Raw genomic sequence first — 23,484 nt, 5'->3', positions numbered from 1 at the left:
TTTATATCGTTATACCCAAATATAATTGATAAATAAAAAATATCTTTTTGTACGAGATATCCAAACATAAAATTATTTTTATTTTTTCATAAGATCTTTTAAAAAAAGATAACTTAAAAAAGATTTTTTCTTAAAAACTCATCCAAACAAATCTTTAATAATAAATATTTAGTTAATTTTTAGAAAAACAAATTTGTGACACTTAACTTTCGGTGATCATAACGAAAATTAGATCATTACCATTAACCGCCCCACGCTTTCGGACTTGGGCTCCATTATCTATCTACTTAATATACTAAAATTGCGTTTTCCCCTAACTACTAAAGGTGACGTGTCGATCTTTCATGCCTCCGTTTTCCCTCCAAAATGAATAAAAAATTTTTTCTATTCTAAATTATTTTATTGTAATTATATTATAATTAATACTAAATGAATAATATATAATTATATTAATTTAGCAACATATCTTCATTATAATTATATCAAATCAATATTTAATACACTATTAAACTACTTATCAATTATCAATTAAAAATACTTTAAATAATTTTAATGATAATAATAATATCAATAATAGTAATAATAATAATAAAAAATCTTTGTTACCCGATTCACGTATATCAAATAATTTTTCTAATTTATTTTATAAAAAATATCTTTAATATAATTATATTGTAATTAATATTTAATGAATAATATATAATTATACTAATTTAGAAACATATCTTCATTATAATTGTATCAAATCAAAATTTAATGCATTATTAAAAAATACCTTAATAATAGGTAATTTACATATTTATTTTTGTTTTACTAAAATCTATATATAGTGTTTTCCTGTGGTACATGAATCTAAATTTGAGAATCAATTCATAATTTTATATTTAGTGTTTTTTTTTTACTACTTCATAGAATAAGAATGTATTCTTCATTTTTTATTGAAGTTGATCCTTTTAAGGTACAATTTATAATTTTTTATAATATTTTTCATATACTCATTCTATTATATTATTCTTTTGATAATTTTTTATTTGTTGTTACTCTAAGTTATTCTTATCGTCTAATGTTCCAGTTTGATTGTCTTTTGCCACAATCATTTACAATGCATCACATCCATGAAATACCTCATCGAGTTGTCTTCACTGATTCGGGTTCCAACTACATGGATGTAAGCATTCAAAGAAAAGGCAATAGTCTCTACTTTACCGAATGATGGTTGGATCTACTCACCTATTATGACCAACCCAATGGAATGTGGTTAAAGTTAGATTTTCTAGGAGGAACTCGATTTTTGATTGAGGAATTGCATCCATAGAACTTTATAGGGCAAGTTCAAGTTCCATCTCCTCCATGCTTTTTACGTTTGCCCGAAAATCTTCGAAGTGGAGCACATAATGAAATTGAATTTCCTCAGTTTCAGTTCAGTTTTGCTAAATTTGTGACATTCAGATATGCATTTTTAACGATTGGTAATATATTTAAATTTTCTTAGTTTAAGCTGTTCATTATTAGAATAACTTTTTAACATATTTTGATTTTTTTCAGAAATTACCATCTTTCTTTTGCATGCATGCATGCAATGCCATTGAGGGGAATAAGAGTTAGTTTGGTTTCTCGGTGTGGCAATTCTATACCTTGCCGCATTGCATGGATAGCGGATAATGAAGCTTATCTAACAAGAGGATGGTATGATTTTGCACGAATTCTAAATATTGAAACTTACGATGTTATTTCAGTTGGTTGTTGTTACAAGAATGATTCTATACTATAGGTGACTAAGGACTAGAATAGGTTCAATATTGTTTAGGTAATTTGGTTTTACTATTAGTATTTGATTAAATTATAATTATAGAATTTTAAATTATTGCCTCAATTTATATATTACCATTATTTTTTGTGGATGTGCTATTTTTAAATAATTTAATAAAATGAAGTAGTGTCAGATATTATTAAGTTTATTTTTATTATTTATTTCTTTATTTGTATTTTCATTATATTTGACAAAAAAATAAACCTACACCTATATTAAATCGTTGACCTAAAGATAATTTATTTGCCAATAGAAACATATTTTATTTATAATTGGAATAAAATTTATTTGCCAATAATCGGTGGATAAAATTGAAATTACACCCGTGTCATATAATTATAATTGATTAATTGGTATAAAATGAAATTATACTCGTGCCATGAATAATAATCTAAATAATTATATCTTAACAAACTATAATTTAAAATAATTTATAAAAAATTATGTTAACAAAAATAATTATTTAATAATTAATTTAAAAATCAATGCAAAAAATAATTATTAATAATAGTATTATTAACTAGGTAAATAATATAATTTCAAATTATTACTTGAAATATAAATAATATATGAAAATCTATTGAGTAAATCAATGATTTTGTACCTTAATTAATTTGACAATTATTACTCAATTAACCAGTTAATTGAATTAGTAATAACAATTTCCAATTTCAAGTTTTGTATATTAAGTAGTTATTAAAAACTGGGTAATAACGATTTACACGGAAAAATCATTGATAAATTCAATTAACCATATAGAAGATAATATACTAACAGTTTTAGTATATTATTTATGGCAAGCGAAATTATTTCCTCAGATTTTCTATTAAAATTGAAATTAGTAATAGTTTAAAAAAAGGTTTATTAATAAAATTACTAATAGTCACATTTTTATACACAGGATATATGTTTTCTATATATTATTTAAAAAATATAATGAATAATGAATGAGTATGTTATTTCTTCGACTAGCTAATTAATGCAAAATCGAGTACCTTTTTTATTCGATTGAGGTCATATTCTGTTTGGTGAAAGTTTCAATCACCTTAATTAAATTCTGTCTTTGTGCCTTAACTTATACAGGTAGTAATATGTTACATATTATTTGGTATATCTAAGTAGTTATTTTCCATAGCGAGAATGTAAAAAATCATATTAAGGTTTATTGCCAAATAATTAGTGGATGAATAATAGTAGATTATATTATTTTGAGAAAGTATTTTCATTATAATTATATCAAATCAATATTTAATTATGATAAAATATGTTAATTATAATTATATCATAGAATTATAATAATTACAATATTTATGTTATATATTTTAATCATTTATGTACGTAAATAATTAGAAATCAATCAAATCAAATTATCACGGTAAATAATATGTTGTATATTATTACGAAAAATAATCCGTAGATAAAATTGAAATTACACCCGTGTCATATAATTATAATTGATTAATTGGTATAAAATGAAATTATACCCGTGTCATGAGTAATAATCTAAATAATTATATCTTAACAAAATATAATTTGAAATAATTTATAAACAATTATCTTAACAAAAATAATTATTTAATAATTGATTTAAAAATCAATGCAAAAAATAATTTTTAATAACAGTATTATTAACTGGGTAAATAATATAATTTCAAATTATTACTTGAAATATAAATAATATATGAAAATCAATTGAGTAAATCAATGATTTTGCATCTTAATAATTTGACAATTATTACTCAATTAACCAGTTAATTGAATTAGTAATAACAATTTTCAATTTCAAATTTTGTATATTAAGTAATTATTAAAAACTGGGTAATAACGATTTACACGGAAAAATCATTGATAAATTCAATTAACCATAAAGAAGATAATATACTAACAATTTTTGTATATTATTTATGGCAATGGAAATTATTTCCTCAAATTAAATTTTATATAATTATAGTAAGTCTCTATAATTAAAACAATACAAAACTGCTTCATATATAACAATAATATTATATATATTTATATATCTCTTTTCTTTATCTCTTTTTTTTAAATATTGGCATATAATTAATGTAAAAAATATATACTATTAAACTATTTTATTATTCATATATATGAATTTATATAATAACCCGTATAATTTATACGTATGGCATAATACATGTGTCAAAAAAAGATTTCATAATTTTTAAAAACCACTATTTTGTTACATGAAATTGAAATTAAATAATTTCTATTTATATAATTTTTTTCTATTAATATCAAGTATCTCCATTAAAAATTCATATCGTTTGTAATTAGTATATATATATATAAATCGTAATAGTCAATTGTTTCAATTATTTTTCATCTACAAAATTCGTACCTTATTCGTATTTCTTTTTCTCTTTATTATTTTTCATACTAAATGACTACAAGTATGATTCTATCAACAGTATTACCTGTAGTAGATTATGTAATGAAAAGATTTGGAAAATAAAGGCAAAGATTATAAGGTTATGGAAAGTTCCATCCAAATTTGACAAGAGTAAGACAGCTTATCTAAAAATGGTTCTCATGGATGATAAGGTAGGTTGATTATTCCACATGATTTCTTCAAGTGATGCTAGGTCCAGTTTATATATATTTACTGTTCACATTTTAACTTTATTTCGTGAGTAAACTCTTGGAGGAATCAACCACAATGCGATTTAATAGAGTTGTAAGTGCTAATAGTCTTCGTTTTTAATTTGTTTTACAGTGTGATAAAATCCATTGTTCAGTGAAGAATTATTTGGCAAAGATGTTTGAGAATGATCTGATCGAGGGGAAAGTTTATGTCTTTTCAAATTTTCTGATTGAGGAATCAAGCGGAATTTATCTTCCGACTACACATGTGTGTAGAATAACCTTTAAGAAGGAGTCACGTATAGTAAATACGATCGATGATCGTAACATTCTTGACAATCATTTCAATTTTCTCGATCATGCTGATATATTGAGGCAAACAAATGAAAAAGCTAACTTATTTGGTGCGTAGTTAATTTGTATTATTATTATTATTATTATTATTATTATTATTATTATTATTATTATTATTATTATTATTATTATTATTATGTTGTTTCATTTATTTATCTTTAATTTTATGCTTTTAATTCGTCTTTTTTTTTTAATTAGATGTTATTGGATTCTAATCCGGAAAAGGAGAACTTATAAAATCATATTGAGTATTACTAGATTATTTATGGTCATATTGAGTATATATGCCTGATTTATTGAAAAAAGTAGATTAAATAACTATTTTATAGTTAATACAATTAACACTATATTAAGAAAAGAAAAACAACGCATACAAGTTATTCTTTTATTAATTAAATTATTATAATTAAAATGAAATTCAACATAACAACTTAAAATTATAATTTCAATCTTATTACATGCATGGTGATTATATATTGGAACAAGAGAGCCTCAAAGACGCATACATATCAATAAAATTGTTTTATTACCAGATTATTATTTTTTTAAAAATATATTTTTATTTATTTGGTCTTATAAAAACAATTTCAATTTTATATTTTGTTCGTTTCAATCAATACGACACATTTTGCGTAGTAACCTTTTGTGTTTCATTGGTCTTATATTGTCCTTACAAAATAAAAAATGGTCAATTTTTTTTAAAGATTATTCATTTTTTAAATTAATTTTTAAAAGATTTTTTTAATTCAATTTATTTTTTAAAAATTTTAAATTAATTATGTTAGTACTTCTATAATTTTCGTTACTAATAACATCAATATTTACTAATTTAGCACATTAAATTATATTACACTGATTATAGTCTACTTAATAATTCTAATTAACTGTTAATATGATAAATTTATATAAATAAATTAAATTAATTTTAAATTATGAGAGATTTTGAAATATTAAATTTTTTTAGTTTAAAATTAATTTAATTTAATTTTATAAATTTATCATATTAATAACCAATTAAAATTATTAAATATATATTATGATGTTACTTAACATACTATTTATTTATATTTTTTAATGATTAGTTTAAAAAATAAATAATATTTTAATGACAAATTTTTTACTTAAATTAGAAAAGGTAATGTAAATTTTTGGTCTTTGATATCTGAGTCAATATGACTTTTTAAGTTTTCAAAATCACAAAACTATTAACGAGGTACTATTATGAATGCCATGCTAAATTGCTAATGCTATAATAACTAGTGGACATTGTATCTTTTTAATTGTGGTCAATATCATATTTGAAATTGGTTTAGGTAATTAATCTCCATCAATGGTGAATATTATATTTTTTAAAATTAAAAAAATCTTATATTATTAACGGATGTGAGAGAAAAATTTGACCTAGGACTAATAAAAGTCGCATTTTCCAAATGTGGGATACTTATTAATATACAATTTTAAAGTGTTACGGATTTTAATATACAATTAATATACAATTTTAATGTGGGATACTTATTAATATACAATTGTAAAAATAAGTAACAAAACTATATTATTTATTTTATTTGTAGTATAAATTATAGGTAAACAAGATAAATAATGAGTCAACAAAAAAAAAAAGATAAGTAATGAAATGCACAATGTAATTAACCTAAAAACTTAGACGCCCATATTATTAATGGGTAACTATTCTTATCACAACAGTATATTATTTATTGAGATTTAAAATAATTTTAGTTATTTTAATAGAAGATAATAGTCATATTATTTTATAAAATAATAACTATTCCCTAGTCACCAGAAAATAAATAAATAACTTGTCGTTCCAATTTCCAATTCATACAATCATACTTGTGTGTATTCACACGTTTACACTCTTCAATCCTCAAACTTCACATCTCTTCTCTACTATTTATATCACACATCTTTCAATTCTATTGTAATTACCACAATACACTTTTTATCATTCTCACCATTCTCCCCATCTAAGTATTTCGATTTGTACGTCCAATGACTTATACTATGTATTTCCAAGTTCTCTTTTTCCATTACTTTATTGTTATTCTCTTCACAGCTGCAACCGCCACGTTCTTGTCACTGCCGCCTGTTGAAGTGACTGACAGGGGCGGAGAGTGGCAGCTCCTACAGAAAAGCATTGGCATTGTGGCTATGCACATACAGCTTCTCCACAACGACCATGTCGTAATCTTCGACCGCACCAACTTTGGATTATCCAATCTCTCATTACCCAACGCCAGATGCCGTAGAAATCCGCGAGAGATGGTCGTTAAAAACGACTGCACGGCACACTCAATCGAATACGATGTCGCTGCCAACAGCTACCGCGCCCTATTTGTGGAAACCGACACGTGGTGCTCCTCGGGTGCGGTGATGCCGGACGGCACATTGGTCCAAACCGGCGGTTACAATGACGGCGAGTGTGTCGTCAGGACCTTCACCCCGTGCCCTAACTGCGACTGGCGGGAACATGAAAACGGACTATTAGTTAGACGATGGTACGCAACCAATCACATCTTGCCAGATGGACGGCAGATAATAATCGGAGGTACAAGTCAATTCAACTATGAATTCTATCCCAAGAAAGATGCCACGGATAGTAACACATACACCTTACCCTTCCTCCAACAAACAAATGATCCAGGTGCTGAGAACAACTTGTACCCTTTCGTCTTCCTCAACGTTGACGGTAACCTTTTCATCTTTGCAAACAACCGCGCTATTCTATTCAATTACCAGAAATCCACTATCGAAAGAACCTACCCTACCATTCCTGGTGGAGAGCCGAGAAACTATCCTAGCACCGGCTCCGCCGTGTTGCTCCCTCTCAGGAACTTGAGTAAGCCGAATGTGGAGGCTGAGGTCTTGGTCTGCGGCGGAGCCCCCAAAGGTTCTTTCGAGCAAGCTAAAACAGGAAAGTTCATTCCAGCATTGAACACCTGTGGAAGGATCACGATAACAGACTCGAACCCGAAGTGGGAGATGGAAACCATGCCGAGTGGAAGGGCCATGAACGACATGGTGATTCTCCCAAACGGCAACGTTTTGCTCATCAACGGTATAGCTCTTGGAACTGCCGGGTGGGAGTTCGGCCGCGAACCGGTTCTCAATCCGTTTCTTTACAAGACTTATGGCCGGGCCGGTTCGAGGTTCGAGGTACAGAATCCATCAAACATTCCTAGGGTTTATCACTCCACCGCGATTTTGCTTCGCGATGGTAGAGTCTTGGTGGCTGGAAGCAACCCTCACGCGGGTTACAGTTTCAACAATGTGACCTTCCCAACGGAGTTGAGATTGGAAGCTTATTCTCCTACTTATTTGGATCCCCGCTTTGAAGATGTTCGTCCCAAAATCATAGCTCCTACTCTTCAGTCCCAAACAAAGGTTAAGTACGGTCAGAAGCTAACGTTGCGGTTTGGGGTCACAGCGGCATTGGTTCGGAATTCGGTGGCGGTTACAATGGTTGCGCCACCTTTTAACACTCACTCATTCTCCATGAACCAGAGGTTGTTGGTGTTGGATCCAAGTGACGTTAGAGATGTTGGGAAATTGAGTTACGAAGTTGATGTGACCATGCCCGGTTCAGCCGTTCTTGCACCACCCGGTTTCTATTTATTATTCGTGGTCCACCAAGAAGTCCCAAGCCATGGTATTTGGGTTCAGATACTGTGATTATAATTCCAACTGTTTCTATTCACACTTACTATTTCAGTGTGATATGCTGTCCTTATTATTATTTTATTTTATTGAAAAATAAATTATTATGATTTTCCAATGAAGAAATTCATAAGTGAAGTAATAAATTTGAATGAAGTGGTTTATTTATTTACTTATTCGGTATAGACGCATGAAACGAAATTGTTTGATGGTTTTTTATTTTTTATTTTTTGAATATTTTTATGAAAAATTATATATGCATTATTTTTTTAAATTTTTAATTTTAGACACTATTTTTGTATAAAAAGTGACTGTTGTATAAAAGGTAAGAAAGGATAAAATTTTATAAAATAAAAAAAAAAAAAAGGCACATACAAAAAATAATGCAACAATCATTTTTCTATATTATAAGAAAACTTAACTTAGATTCTTTGTAAAAACTAAAATAATGTAAAATAATATATTATTTTGTATTCAACATAGATGACATAAAGAAGAGAACTTATATTTTTCTTTCTCTTTTGTTTTTATCTCAGTCGTGTAACAAGTTCTGAACAAGTTCGTACAAGCTTAGAAATTGAGGTGATGACGTACAAAGTTTAAGAAAAAACTAAAGAGAGAATATTTACCAAAGTTAAATTATTATTATTTTCTTCTAGTTTCTGACTTTTGATTATTATTGATTAAGGTTATAAGGTGAGATAAAAATTCTATTAATTATTATATATTGGTATATTGGAATTAAGCCCATCATCTAATTATGTCGGTCTCTTTGTATACCTAATAAGAGGGATTTTCTGGATGCATGCATGGAAGAGGAGGAGGAAGACAACTTTTTCAGGGATATATCTTTTGATTGATCGAATAACTCAAATTTATTATGCGAATTCTACAATATTGAACTAAACTGGAATATTTACCTCTAGATCTGTTTTAAACCGCCTGAAATAGGATTGTTTAAGGCGAAGAAAAAAATTAGTACATAATTTTTTCATTTTAAAAGAATTTTAGAGAAATGTTAGTAATTAATATTAGTCAATATTTAGTCAACATATACTTTATTTTTATAGTATTATGATTTAAAATTTAAAATATTAATTAAAAATAATAAATTTTATTAATTACGTAATATTGCTAATAATTTTACTGAATGCAAGAAATTTTTTTTTTTAAAGATGGACTTATGAAAATTTTCTTCAAAATTAAAGATAAAATTTGCGTGAAAAACGAAAATAAAAAATAACAAAAAAGGCAACGGCCTTTATTCATTATGGCCATTTAATATTTTACATAGAAAGGTGCAATATGCATGATTGCCATTTTTTTTTACAAGTACCAGACTACCAGGCCACCAACCATAACTAATTTAAGAATCAAGATGATTAACATATGGTTAATTCTACGGTGATTATAATTATATTAGTTACGATGATTATAAAGTTTTGATCATGAGATAATATATATTTAATTTGGTCTTGAAATTTGCATGCCACCCACAATTTAATTTTTAAGATTTTAATGGTCTTTATTTTTTAAATTTTAAAAACGTAATTTATGTTAGTTTTTGAAATAATTTTTGACGTATAGACATTAATAAAACGTTAATATGAACCGCTAGATGCCATGTTAAATTCTATAAAGTGAAGTCATTTTAGTTTTGACACTCAAATAGTTTAAAATAATATCATAAGTGATGTTTATTAAAACTTTTCATTCTAAAACAAGTAATACGACGTCGTCTTTGATCTATTTGAACGTCAAAATTCAAAATGACATAATTTTATAGGTTTCAGCTTCTATTATCGTTTGTCTGCCAAAAATTATCTTAGGAACTAATGTGGATCATGTTTGTAAAGTTTTGGGACTAAATTGATACTCATGTGTAAGTTTAAAGACTAAATTGACACTACAGAAAATTTGTCGAATTTACCAGCGGATTTACAAAAAAAATCCGTCGATAATATATTTATTGTCGAAATTACCGTCGAAATAAATCCAACAGTATAAACTTCGCTGGTAATTGGCGGATATTAATTTTTAATTGGCGAATTTTTGGTTCTTGTTACCGTTGGATATATTCTCCATTAAATCTGACGATAATCTTAAATGTTTAAAAATTCAAAAAATTGTTTTAAATGTTTAAATTCAATAATTTTAAACTAATAAAATTTAAAATTTTACAATTTTTCATAATAATTTGTCAATAATTTTTTGTTAAAAGTTCACACATCAAATTTCAAGAATAAAGAAGAAAAATAATAATTATTCGTGTATGAAAAAAGATAGCACTATAAATATATACTCTAAATCCAAAAAAGATGAACTTACATAAGGTTCGATATGAAAAACAAAATACCTCAGAGTGGCTAAGTAAATTGCATAGTTGAAACTCTCTACACAATAAAATGTAAAAAAGAAAATTAATTATACAAATGATATATTTATTTAAGATTTCAAGTAATCCACTAACATGCGTATGTATGTCTCTCAATTGATATATCTATTTAAGCTTATACAATTTCGAACCCTTTTTTCAGCACCTACTGTTATCAACAATTTTTCTTTAGCCTCTCCTGGTCTTAACTTAGTGACACCATGGAATCAGAGTAGGGGAATCTCATCATCATATTTTGGAGAATGAGAAGGAGGATGAAGGGTTAATTTGTTTGTAGAAGGATATTTCTAAAAAAATGGATGCTTGTTCTAAAGAGTCTTATTGAAAGGTTGTTTGCCGAAAACAAAATCCTTCTCACTTGGCACCTTAGACAATGTAGTACAGGTTATTTGGGGGAGACATGCTAGTTTAAGTGTTACTAACTTGAGGAATCACTAATTTAGAGATAAATATTGATTGATTTGGTTCTAAAAATTTGAAGTCAAAATCAAAATTATCTTTAATCTCCCTTTTTATTTAAATTCAAAATAGTCCTCAACGTTGCATTTCGAATTAAAATCGTCTTTTTAAAATTTCTAATGATGAGGACGAGGATCCTAAGAAGTGTTTGAATGTGATTGATGTTTCTTCTAACGACGACGGTTGATGCTTGAGAGTTGAGGATGTGACATTTGAGAGTTTTTTTTTTTGTGTTAGCCTAACTTTTGTATTTAATCTCACTTTTGATTAGACTGACTGAGATAGTAAGATGTATATAGTTGACTAGGCTAGTTTTGACTATTTATATAGTAACAACTAACAAAATGTGAAAGGTTGTACGCTAACTTTTAACCTATATATATATATATATATATATATATATATATATATATATAATGTAAATAGTATGTATGATGTATGTTATCTTTATCTCTGATGTTTGTGTTATTTTATCGTACTTATTTAACTATTTTTTTTTTTAAAAAAGAGAAAGAAAGTTTTTCAAAAATTCGATTGCGCACTAATACAATTACAGACTTAGTGCTTATTTGGGCGTCATTATTTTAATGAAAAAAGATTTTTTTTATATTTTAGAGTGTTTGGCAAATTTTTAGTAATAAAAGTAAAAGTACTAAAAAATAAAAAAAAATCTTTTTTGAAAAGTTGTAATTTACATATTTTTTTAAAAGATCTTTTTTACTTAAAAAAAGATATTTTTCATATAATAAATAAAAAGGTACTTTTATATCGTTATACCCAAATATAATTGATAAATAAAAAATATCTTTTTGTACGAGATATCCAAACATAAAATTATTTTTATTTTTTCATAAGATCTTTTAAAAAAAGATAACTTAAAAAAAGATTTTTTCTTAAAAACTCATCCAAACAAATCTTTAATAATAAATATTTAGTTAATTTTTAGAAAAACAAATTTGTGACACTTAACTTTCGGTGATCATAACGAAAATTAGATCATTACCATTAACCGCCCCACGCTTTCGGACTTGGGCTCCATTATCTATCTACTTAATATACTAAAATTGCGTTTTCCCCTAACTACTAAAGGTGACGTGTCGATCTTTCATGCCTCCGTTTTCCCTCCAAAATGAATAAAAAATTTTTTCTATTCTAAATTATTTTATTGTAATTATATTATAATTAATACTAAATGAATAATATATAATTATATTAATTTAGCAACATATCTTCATTATAATTATATCAAATCAATATTTAATACACTATTAAACTACTTATCAATTATCAATTAAAAATACTTTAAATAATTTTAATGATAATAATAATATCAATAATAGTAATAATAATAATAAAAAATCTTTGTTACCCGATTCACGTATATCAAATAATTTTTCTAATTTATTTTATAAAAAATATCTTTAATATAATTATATTGTAATTAATATTTAATGAATAATATATAATTATACTAATTTAGAAACATATCTTCATTATAATTGTATCAAATCAAAATTTAATGCATTATTAAAAAATACCTTAATAATAGGTAATTTACATATTTATTTTTGTTTTACTAAAATCTATATATAGTGTTTTCCTGTGGTACATGAATCTAAATTTGAGAATCAATTCATAATTTTATATTTAGTGTTTTTTTTTTACTACTTCATAGAATAAGAATGTATTCTTCATTTTTTATTGAAGTTGATCCTTTTAAGGTACAATTTATAATTTTTTATAATATTTTTCATATACTCATTCTATTATATTATTCTTTTGATAATTTTTTATTTGTTGTTACTCTAAGTTATTCTTATCGTCTAATGTTCCAGTTTGATTGTCTTTTGCCACAATCATTTACAATGCATCACATCCATGAAATACCTCATCGAGTTGTCTTCACTGATTCGGGTTCCAACTACATGGATGTAAGCATTCAAAGAAAAGGCAATAGTCTCTACTTTACCGAATGATGGTTGGATCTACTCACCTATTATGACCAACCCAATGGAATGTGGTTAAAGTTAGATTTTCTAGGAGGAACTCGATTTTTGATTGAGGAATTGCATCCATAGAACTTTATAGGGCAAGTTCAAGTTCCATCTCCTCCATGCTTTTTACGTTTGCCCGAAAATCTTTGAAGTGGAGCACATAATGAAATTGAATTTCCTCAGTTTCAGTTCAGTTTTGCTAAATTTGTGACATTCAGATATGCATTTTTAACGATTGGTAATATATTTAAATTTTCTTAGTTTAAGCTGTTCATTATTAGAATAACTTTTTAACATATTTTGATTTTTTTCAGAAATTACCATCTTTCTTTTGCATGCATGCATGCAATGCCATTGAGGGGAATAAGAGTTAGTTTGGTTTCTCGGTGTGGCAATTCTATACCTTGCCGCATTGCATGGATAGCGGATAATGAAGCTTATCTAACAAGAGGATGGTATGATTTTGCACGAATTCTAAATATTGAAACTTACGATGTTATTTCAGTTGGTTGTTGTTACAAGAATGATTCTATACTATAGGTGACTAAGGACTAGAATAGGTTCAATATTGTTTAGGTAATTTGGTTTTACTATTAGTATTTGATTAAATTATAATTATAGAATTTTAAATTATTGCCTCAATTTATATATTACCATTATTTTTTGTGGATGTGCTATTTTTAAATAATTTAATAAAATGAAGTAGTGTCAGATATTATTAAGTTTATTTTTATTATTTATTTCTTTATTTGTATTTTCATTATATTTGACAAAAAAATAAACCTACACCTATATTAAATCGTTGACCTAAAGATAATTTATTTGCCAATAGAAACATATTTTATTTATAATTGGAATAAAATTTATTTGCCAATAATCGGTGGATAAAATTGAAATTACACCCGTGTCATATAATTATAATTGATTAATTGGTATAAAATGAAATTATACTCGTGCCATGAATAATAATCTAAATAATTATATCTTAACAAACTATAATTTAAAATAATTTATAAAAAATTATGTTAACAAAAATAATTATTTAATAATTAATTTAAAAATCAATGCAAAAAATAATTATTAATAATAGTATTATTAACTAGGTAAATAATATAATTTCAAATTATTACTTGAAATATAAATAATATATGAAAATCTATTGAGTAAATCAATGATTTTGTACCTTAATTAATTTGACAATTATTACTCAATTAACCAGTTAATTGAATTAGTAATAACAATTTCCAATTTCAAGTTTTGTATATTAAGTAGTTATTAAAAACTGGGTAATAACGATTTACACGGAAAAATCATTGATAAATTCAATTAACCATATAGAAGATAATATACTAACAGTTTTAGTATATTATTTATGGCAAGCGAAATTATTTCCTCAGATTTTCTATTAAAATTGAAATTAGTAATAGTTTAAAAAAAGGTTTATTAATAAAATTACTAATAGTCACATTTTTATACACAGGATATATGTTTTCTATATATTATTTAAAAAATATAATGAATAATGAATGAGTATGTTATTTCTTCGACTAGCTAATTAATGCAAAATCGAGTACCTTTTTTATTCGATTGAGGTCATATTCTGTTTGGTGAAAGTTTCAATCACCTTAATTAAATTCTGTCTTTGTGCCTTAACTTATACAGGTAGTAATATGTTACATATTATTTGGTATATCTAAGTAGTTATTTTCCATAGCGAGAATGTAAAAAATCATATTAAGGTTTATTGCCAAATAATTAGTGGATGAATAATAGTAGATTATATTATTTTGAGAAAGTATTTTCATTATAATTATATCAAATCAATATTTAATTATGATAAAATATGTTAATTATAATTATATCATAGAATTATAATAATTACAATATTTATGTTATATATTTTAATCATTTATGTACGTAAATAATTAGAAATCAATCAAATCAAATTATCACGGTAAATAATATGTTGTATATTATTACGAAAAATAATCCGTAGATAAAATTGAAATTACACCCGTGTCATATAATTATAATTGATTAATTGGTATAAAATGAAATTATACCCGTGTCATGAGTAATAATCTAAATAATTATATCTTAACAAAATATAATTTGAAATAATTTATAAACAATTATCTTAACAAAAATAATTATTTAATAATTGATTTAAAAATCAATGCAAAAAATAATTTTTAATAACAGTATTATTAACTGGGTAAATAATATAATTTCAAATTATTACTTGAAATATAAATAATATATGAAAATCAATTGAGTAAATCAATGATTTTGCATCTTAATAATTTGACAATTATTACTCAATTAACCAGTTAATTGAATTAGTAATAACAATTTTCAATTTCAAATTTTGTATATTAAGTAATTATTAAAAACTGGGTAATAACGATTTACACGGAAAAATCATTGATAAATTCAATTAACCATAAAGAAGATAATATACTAACAATTTTTGTATATTATTTATGGCAATGGAAATTATTTCCTCAAATTAAATTTTATATAATTATAGTAAGTCTCTATAATTAAAACAATACAAAACTGCTTCATATATAACAATAATATTATATATATTTATATATCTCTTTTCTTTATCTCTTTTTTTTAAATATTGGCATATAATTAATGTAAAAAATATATACTATTAAACTATTTTATTATTCATATATATGAATTTATATAATAACCCGTATAATTTATACGTATGGCATAATACATGTGTCAAAAAAAGATTTCATAATTTTTAAAAACCACTATTTTGTTACATGAAATTGAAATTAAATAATTTCTATTTATATAATTTTTTTCTATTAATATCAAGTATCTCCATTAAAAATTCATATCGTTTGTAATTAGTATATATATATATAAATCGTAATAGTCAATTGTTTCAATTATTTTTCATCTACAAAATTCGTACCTTATTCGTATTTCTTTTTCTCTTTATTATTTTTCATACTAAATGACTACAAGTATGATTCTATCAACAGTATTACCTGTAGTAGATTATGTAATGAAAAGATTTGGAAAATAAAGGCAAAGATTATAAGGTTATGGAAAGTTCCATCCAAATTTGACAAGAGTAAGACAGCTTATCTAAAAATGGTTCTCATGGATGATAAGGTAGGTTGATTATTCCACATGATTTCTTCAAGTGATGCTAGGTCCAGTTTATATATATTTACTGTTCACATTTTAACTTTATTTCGTGAGTAAACTCTTGGAGGAATCAACCACAATGCGATTTAATAGAGTTGTAAGTGCTAATAGTCTTCGTTTTTAATTTGTTTTACAGTGTGATAAAATCCATTGTTCAGTGAAGAATTATTTGGCAAAGATGTTTGAGAATGATCTGATCGAGGGGAAAGTTTATGTCTTTTCAAATTTTCTGATTGAGGAATCAAGCGGAATTTATCTTCCGACTACACATGTGTGTAGAATAACCTTTAAGAAGGAGTCACGTATAGTAAATACGATCGATGATCGTAACATTCTTGACAATCATTTCAATTTTCTCGATCATGCTGATATATTGAGGCAAACAAATGAAAAAGCTAACTTATTTGGTGCGTAGTTAATTTGTATTATTATTATTATTATTATTATTATTATTATTATTATTATTATTATTATTATTATGTTGTTTCATTTATTTATCTTTAATTTTATGCTTTTAATTCGTCTTTTTTTTTAATTAGATGTTATTGGATTCTAATCCGGAAAAGGAGAACTTATAAAATCATATTGAGTATTACTAGATTATTTATGGTCATATTGAGTATATATGCCTGATTTATTGAAAAAAGTAGATTAAATAACTATTTTATAGTTAATACAATTAACACTATATTAAGAAAAGAAAAACAACGCATACAAGTTATTCTTTTATTAATTAAATTATTATAATTAAAATGAAATTCAACATAACAACTTAAAATTATAATTTCAATCTTATTACATGCATGGTGATTATATATTGGAACAAGAGAGCCTCAAAGACGCATACATATCAATAAAATTGTTTTATTACCAGATTATTATTTTTTTAAAAATATATTTTTATTTATTTGGTCTTATAAAAACAATTTCAATTTTATATTTTGTTCGTTTCAATCAATACGACACATTTTGCGTAGTAACCTTTTGTGTTTCATTGGTCTTATATTGTCCTTACAAAATAAAAAATGGTCAATTTTTTTTAAAGATTATTCATTTTTTAAATTAATTTTTAAAAGATTTTTTTAATTCAATTTATTTTTTAAAAATTTTAAATTAATTATGTTAGTACTTCTATAATTTTCGTTACTAATAACATCAATATTTACTAATTTAGCACATTAAATTATATTACACTGATTATAGTCTACTTAATAATTCTAATTAACTGTTAATATGATAAATTTATATAAATAAATTAAATTAATTTTAAATTATGAGAGATTTTGAAATATTAAATTTTTTTAGTTTAAAATTAATTTAATTTAATTTTATAAATTTATCATATTAATAACCAATTAAAATTATTAAATATATATTATGATGTTACTTAACATACTATTTATTTATATTTTTTAATGATTAGTTTAAAAAATAAATAATATTTTAATGACAAATTTTTTACTTAAATTAGAAAAGGTAATGTAAATTTTTGGTCTTTGATATCTGAGTCAATATGACTTTTTAAGTTTTCAAAATCACAAAACTATTAACGAGGTACTATTATGAATGCCATGCTAAATTGCTAATGCTATAATAACTAGTGGACATTGTATCTTTTTAATTGTGGTCAATATCATATTTGAAATTGGTTTAGGTAATTAATCTCCATCAATGGTGAATATTATATTTTTTAAAATTAAAAAAATCTTATATTATTAACGGATGTGAGAGAAAAATTTGACCTAGGACTAATAAAAGTCGCATTTTCCAAATGTGGGATACTTATTAATATACAATTTTAAAGTGTTACGGATTTTAATATACAATTAATATACAATTTTAATGTGGGATACTTATTAATATACAATTGTAAAAATAAGTAACAAAACTATATTATTTATTTTATTTGTAGTATAAATTATAGGTAAACAAGATAAATAATGAGTCAACAAAAAAAAAAGATAAGTAATGAAATGCACAATGTAATTAACCTAAAAACTTAGACGCCCATATTATTAATGGGTAACTATTCTTATCACAACAGTATATTATTTATTGAGATTTAAAATAATTTTAGTTATTTTAATAGAAGATAATAGTCATATTATTTTATAAAATAATAACTATTCCCTAGTCACCAGAAAATAAATAAATAACTTGTCGTTCCAATTTCCAATTCATACAATCATACTTGTGTGTATTCACACGTTTACACTCTTCAATCCTCAAACTTCACATCTCTTCTCTACTATTTATATCACACATCTTTCAATTCTATTATAATTACCACAATACACTTTTTATCATTCTCACCATTCTCCCCATCTAAGTATTTCGATTTGTACGTCCAATGACTTATACTATGTATTTCCAAGTTCTCTTTTTCCATTACTTTATTGTTATTCTCTTCACAGCTGCAACCGCCACGTTCTTGTCACTGCCGCCTGTTGAAGTGACTGACAGGGGCGGAGAGTGGCAGCTCCTACAGAAAAGCATTGGCATTGTGGCTATGCACATACAGCTTCTCCACAACGACCATGTCGTAATCTTCGACCGCACCAACTTTGGATTATCCAATCTCTCATTACCCAACGCCAGATGCCGTAGAAATCCGCGAGAGATGGTCGTTAAAAACGACTGCACGGCACACTCAATCGAATACGATGTCGCTGCCAACAGCTACCGCGCCCTATTTGTGGAAACCGACACGTGGTGCTCCTCGGGTGCGGTGATGCCGGACGGCACATTGGTCCAAACCGGCGGTTACAATGACGGCGAGTGTGTCGTCAGGACCTTCACCCCGTGCCCTAACTGCGACTGGCGGGAACATGAAAACGGACTATTAGTTAGACGATGGTACGCAACCAATCACATCTTGCCAGATGGACGGCAGATAATAATCGGAGGTACAAGTCAATTCAACTATGAATTCTATCCCAAGAAAGATGCCACGGATAGTAACACATACACCTTACCCTTCCTCCAACAAACAAATGATCCAGGTGCTGAGAACAACTTGTACCCTTTCGTCTTCCTCAACGTTGACGGTAACCTTTTCATCTTTGCAAACAACCGCGCTATTCTATTCAATTACCAGAAATCCACTATCGAAAGAACCTACCCTACCATTCCTGGTGGAGAGCCGAGAAACTATCCTAGCACCGGCTCCGCCGTGTTGCTCCCTCTCAGGAACTTGAGTAAGCCGAATGTGGAGGCTGAGGTCTTGGTCTGCGGCGGAGCCCCCAAAGGTTCTTTCGAGCAAGCTAAAACAGGAAAGTTCATTCCAGCATTGAACACCTGTGGAAGGATCACGATAACAGACTCGAACCCGAAGTGGGAGATGGAAACCATGCCGAGTGGAAGGGCCATGAACGACATGGTGATTCTCCCAAACGGCAACGTTTTGCTCATCAACGGTATAGCTCTTGGAACTGCCGGGTGGGAGTTCGGCCGCGAACCGGTTCTCAATCCGTTTCTTTACAAGACTTATGGCCGGGCCGGTTCGAGGTTCGAGGTACAGAATCCATCAAACATTCCTAGGGTTTATCACTCCACCGCGATTTTGCTTCGCGATGGTAGAGTCTTGGTGGCTGGAAGCAACCCTCACGCGGGTTACAGTTTCAACAATGTGACCTTCCCAACGGAGTTGAGATTGGAAGCTTATTCTCCTACTTATTTGGATCCCCGCTTTGAAGATGTTCGTCCCAAAATCATAGCTCCTACTCTTCAGTCCCAAACAAAGGTTAAGTACGGTCAGAAGCTAACGTTGCGGTTTGGGGTCACAGCGGCATTGGTTCGGAATTCGGTGGCGGTTACAATGGTTGCGCCACCTTTTAACACTCACTCATTCTCCATGAACCAGAGGTTGTTGGTGTTGGATCCAAGTGACGTTAGAGATGTTGGGAAATTGAGTTACGAAGTTGATGTGACCATGCCCGGTTCAGCCGTTCTTGCACCACCCGGTTTCTATTTATTATTCGTGGTCCACCAAGAAGTCCCAAGCCATGGTATTTGGGTTCAGATACTGTGATTATAATTCCAACTGTTTCTATTCACACTTACTATTTCAGTGTGATATGCTGTCCTTATTATTATTTTATTTTATTGAAAAATAAATTATTATGATTTTCCAATGAAGAAATTCATAAGTGAAGTAATAAATTTGAATGAAGTGGTTTATTTATTTACTTATTCGGTATAGACGCATGAAACGAAATTGTTTGATGGTTTTTTATTTTTTATTTTTTGAATATTTTTATGAAAAATTATATATGCATTATTTTTTTAAATTTTTAATTTTAGACACTATTTTTGTATAAAAAGTGACTGTTGTATAAAAGGTAAGAAAGGATAAAATTTTATAAAATAAAACTTAAAAAAAAGGCACATAGAAAAAATAACGCAACAATCATTTTTCTATATTATAAGGAAAACTGAACTTAGATTCTTTGTAAAAACTAAAATAATGTAAAATAATATATTATTTTGTATTCAATATAGATGACATAAAGAAGAGAGCTTGTATTTTTCTTTCTCTTTTGTTTTTATCTCAGTCGTGTAACAAGTTCTGAACAAGTTCGTACAAGCTTAGAAATTGAGGTGATGACGTACAAAGTTTAAGAAAAAATTAAAGAGAGAATATTTACCAAAGTTAAATTATTATTATTTTCTTCTAGTTTCTGACTTTTGATTATTATTGATTAAGGTTATAAGGTGAGATAAAAATTCTATTAATTATTATATATTGGTATATTGGAATTAAGCCCATCATCTAATTATGTCGGTCTCTTTGTATATCTAATAAGAGGGATTTTCTGGATGCATGCATGGAAGAGGAGGAGGAAGACAACTTTTTCAGGGATATATCTTTTGATTGATCGAATAACTCAAATTTATTATGCGAATTCTACAATATTGAACTAAACTGGAATATTTACCTCTAGATCTGTTTTAAACCGCCTGAAATAGGATTGTTTAAGGCGAAGAAAAAAAGTAGTACATAATTTTTTCATTTTAAAAGAATTTTAGAGAAATGTTAGTAATTAATATTAGTCAATATTTAGTCAACATATACTTTATTTTTATAGTATTATGATTTAGAATTTAAAATTTAAAATATTAATTAAAAATAATAAATTTTATTAATTATGTAATATTGCTAATAATTTTACTGAATGCAAGAAAATTTTTTTTTTAAAGATGGACTTATGAAAATTTTCTTCAAAATTAAAGACCAAATTTGCGCGAAAAACGAAAATAAAAAATAACAAAAAGGCAACGGCCTTTATTCATTATGGCCATTTAATATTTTACATAGAAAGGTACAATATGCATGATTGCCATTTTTTTTACAAGTACCAGACTACCGGCCACCAACCATAACTAATTTAAGAATCAAGATGATTAACATATGGTTAATTCTACGGTGATTATGATTATATTAGTTACGATGATTATAAGTTTTGATCATGAGATAATATATATTTAATTTGGTCTTGAAACTTTCATGCGGGCCACAATTTAATTTTTAAGATTTTAATGATTTTTATTTTTTAAATTTTGAAAACGTAATTTATATTAGTTTTTGAAATAATTTTTGTTGTATAGACATTAATAAAATGTTAATATGGACTGCTAGATATTATATTAAATTTTGTAAATCGAAATTATTTTAGTTTTGACATTCAAATAGTCTAAAATAATATCATACGTGATGTTTATTAAAACTTTTCATTTCAAAACAAGTGATACAATATTGTTTTTGGTCTATTTGAACATCAAAATTCAAAATTATATCATTTTATAGGTTTCAGTCTTTTATTAGGTGAATTCTATCATACAGAAGAGAGATTCCTTCTATATGTATAGAAATTTGTTGTCATTTTTCTAGTAGAACAAGTGTCTAGAGAGAGAATGCAATTAAAATTATAGTGGAAGACAAAAGCTAATCTTAGTGCAGAGTAGTGAATGAATTAAAATATTTAATGATGTAAAGTTGATTAGTTATTAATTATGAATGATAATGATGGCTGGTTTTTGTATTTTTTTATTTAGTGGATTTAAGTTTTTGGGGCAAGCCTTTTTTTTTTTTCTGGATTTGGGTCGTAATTGAATTTTTTTATGAAAAACAAACATAATTAACATAATATCTTATGGATTTAGGGTTATTTGAATTTTTTTTTGTTTGGGTCTTAATTGATTTTTTCTGTGTAAATGTAGGTGTTGATTATTTTTTTTTTATGAAAAGTAGACAATTTTTTTTTGTCATAGAAGATGTATTTTTGTGTTCTTGAAAATATTAGTTTAGTCTTATTTTCACATGTTATTTTTATTCTAATACTCTTAACAATTTTATTCTTAATAATATTTTGGACTATAATCATTCATTATTTATAATTTTATTACTAGTTATATGGTTAATTTTTGTAGTAAGATAAATAATTTATGTTATAAAAAAATTATAATAGTACACAAGAATAAAATGCTTTAGCATTTAGAATTCAATTTTGGTTCGTTAGTTTAGGGTTTATTTTTATGGTAATATTTTTGGTTCGTGATAAAATGTTTGTATTGTAACAATTATAAATTGATGATAGAATTTAGTGTTTAATTAGAATTGTTTTCGTAAAATCTTGGTAAAAATTTTGAATATATTTAGTTAATATTGTTGGATTTTTTGGGCTCCCTTCCTATGTGGAGAAAAAGTCCAAATGTTAGTATCCAAACCCATAAATAGTTGAAGTGGCTGAGGTGAGTTAGGGTTGTGAAGAGAGAGGTCTCATTTGCAAGAAGAACACCAAACACTAGAGAGAAAAGAAGAGAGAAAGTTATTTTCGCACATACACAAAGCTGTCTCTGTAAATTGGTCGCTGCATATTTGTTAACCGTTGGATCGAGCTCAAATTTGGACAGTGTGTTCTACACATCTGGTTCTTTGATTTCACCGTTCGGATCTTCAATTAGATGTCTGTATCTGGAGATATTGATAACACACAGTAGCTCTGTTTTTGTGGTATTTT

The 23,484-nt window shown here is 26.6% G+C and overlaps 2 protein-coding genes across 2 annotated transcripts; both read left to right on the top strand.

Moving 5' to 3' along the window:
• Positions 1-6,603: 6,603 nt before the first annotated feature.
• Positions 6,604-8,596, top strand: LOC112720413 (aldehyde oxidase GLOX-like). The gene has a single exon (XM_025771358.3). The coding sequence runs from the start codon at positions 6,776-6,778 to the stop codon at positions 8,453-8,455; it is 1,680 nt and encodes a 559-aa protein (XP_025627143.1). The 5' UTR covers positions 6,604-6,775; the 3' UTR covers positions 8,456-8,596.
• Positions 8,597-18,778: 10,182 nt separating this feature from the next.
• LOC112720412 (aldehyde oxidase GLOX-like) lies at positions 18,779-20,636 on the top strand. Its single transcript, XM_025771357.2, has one exon. It carries the CDS (start codon positions 18,816-18,818, stop codon positions 20,493-20,495), a length of 1,680 nt encoding a protein of 559 aa, XP_025627142.1. The 5' UTR covers positions 18,779-18,815; the 3' UTR covers positions 20,496-20,636.
• The last annotated feature ends 2,848 nt before the right edge of the window (positions 20,637-23,484 follow it).

The sequence above is a fragment of the Arachis hypogaea genome, chromosome 11 (assembly GCF_003086295.3).
Source record: "Arachis hypogaea cultivar Tifrunner chromosome 11, arahy.Tifrunner.gnm2.J5K5, whole genome shotgun sequence".
In the NCBI taxonomy this organism is placed as follows: domain Eukaryota; kingdom Viridiplantae; phylum Streptophyta; class Magnoliopsida; order Fabales; family Fabaceae; genus Arachis; species Arachis hypogaea.
Note: the sequence above shows the minus strand (reverse complement) of the source record. Positions and strands in the feature narration are given on the sequence as shown.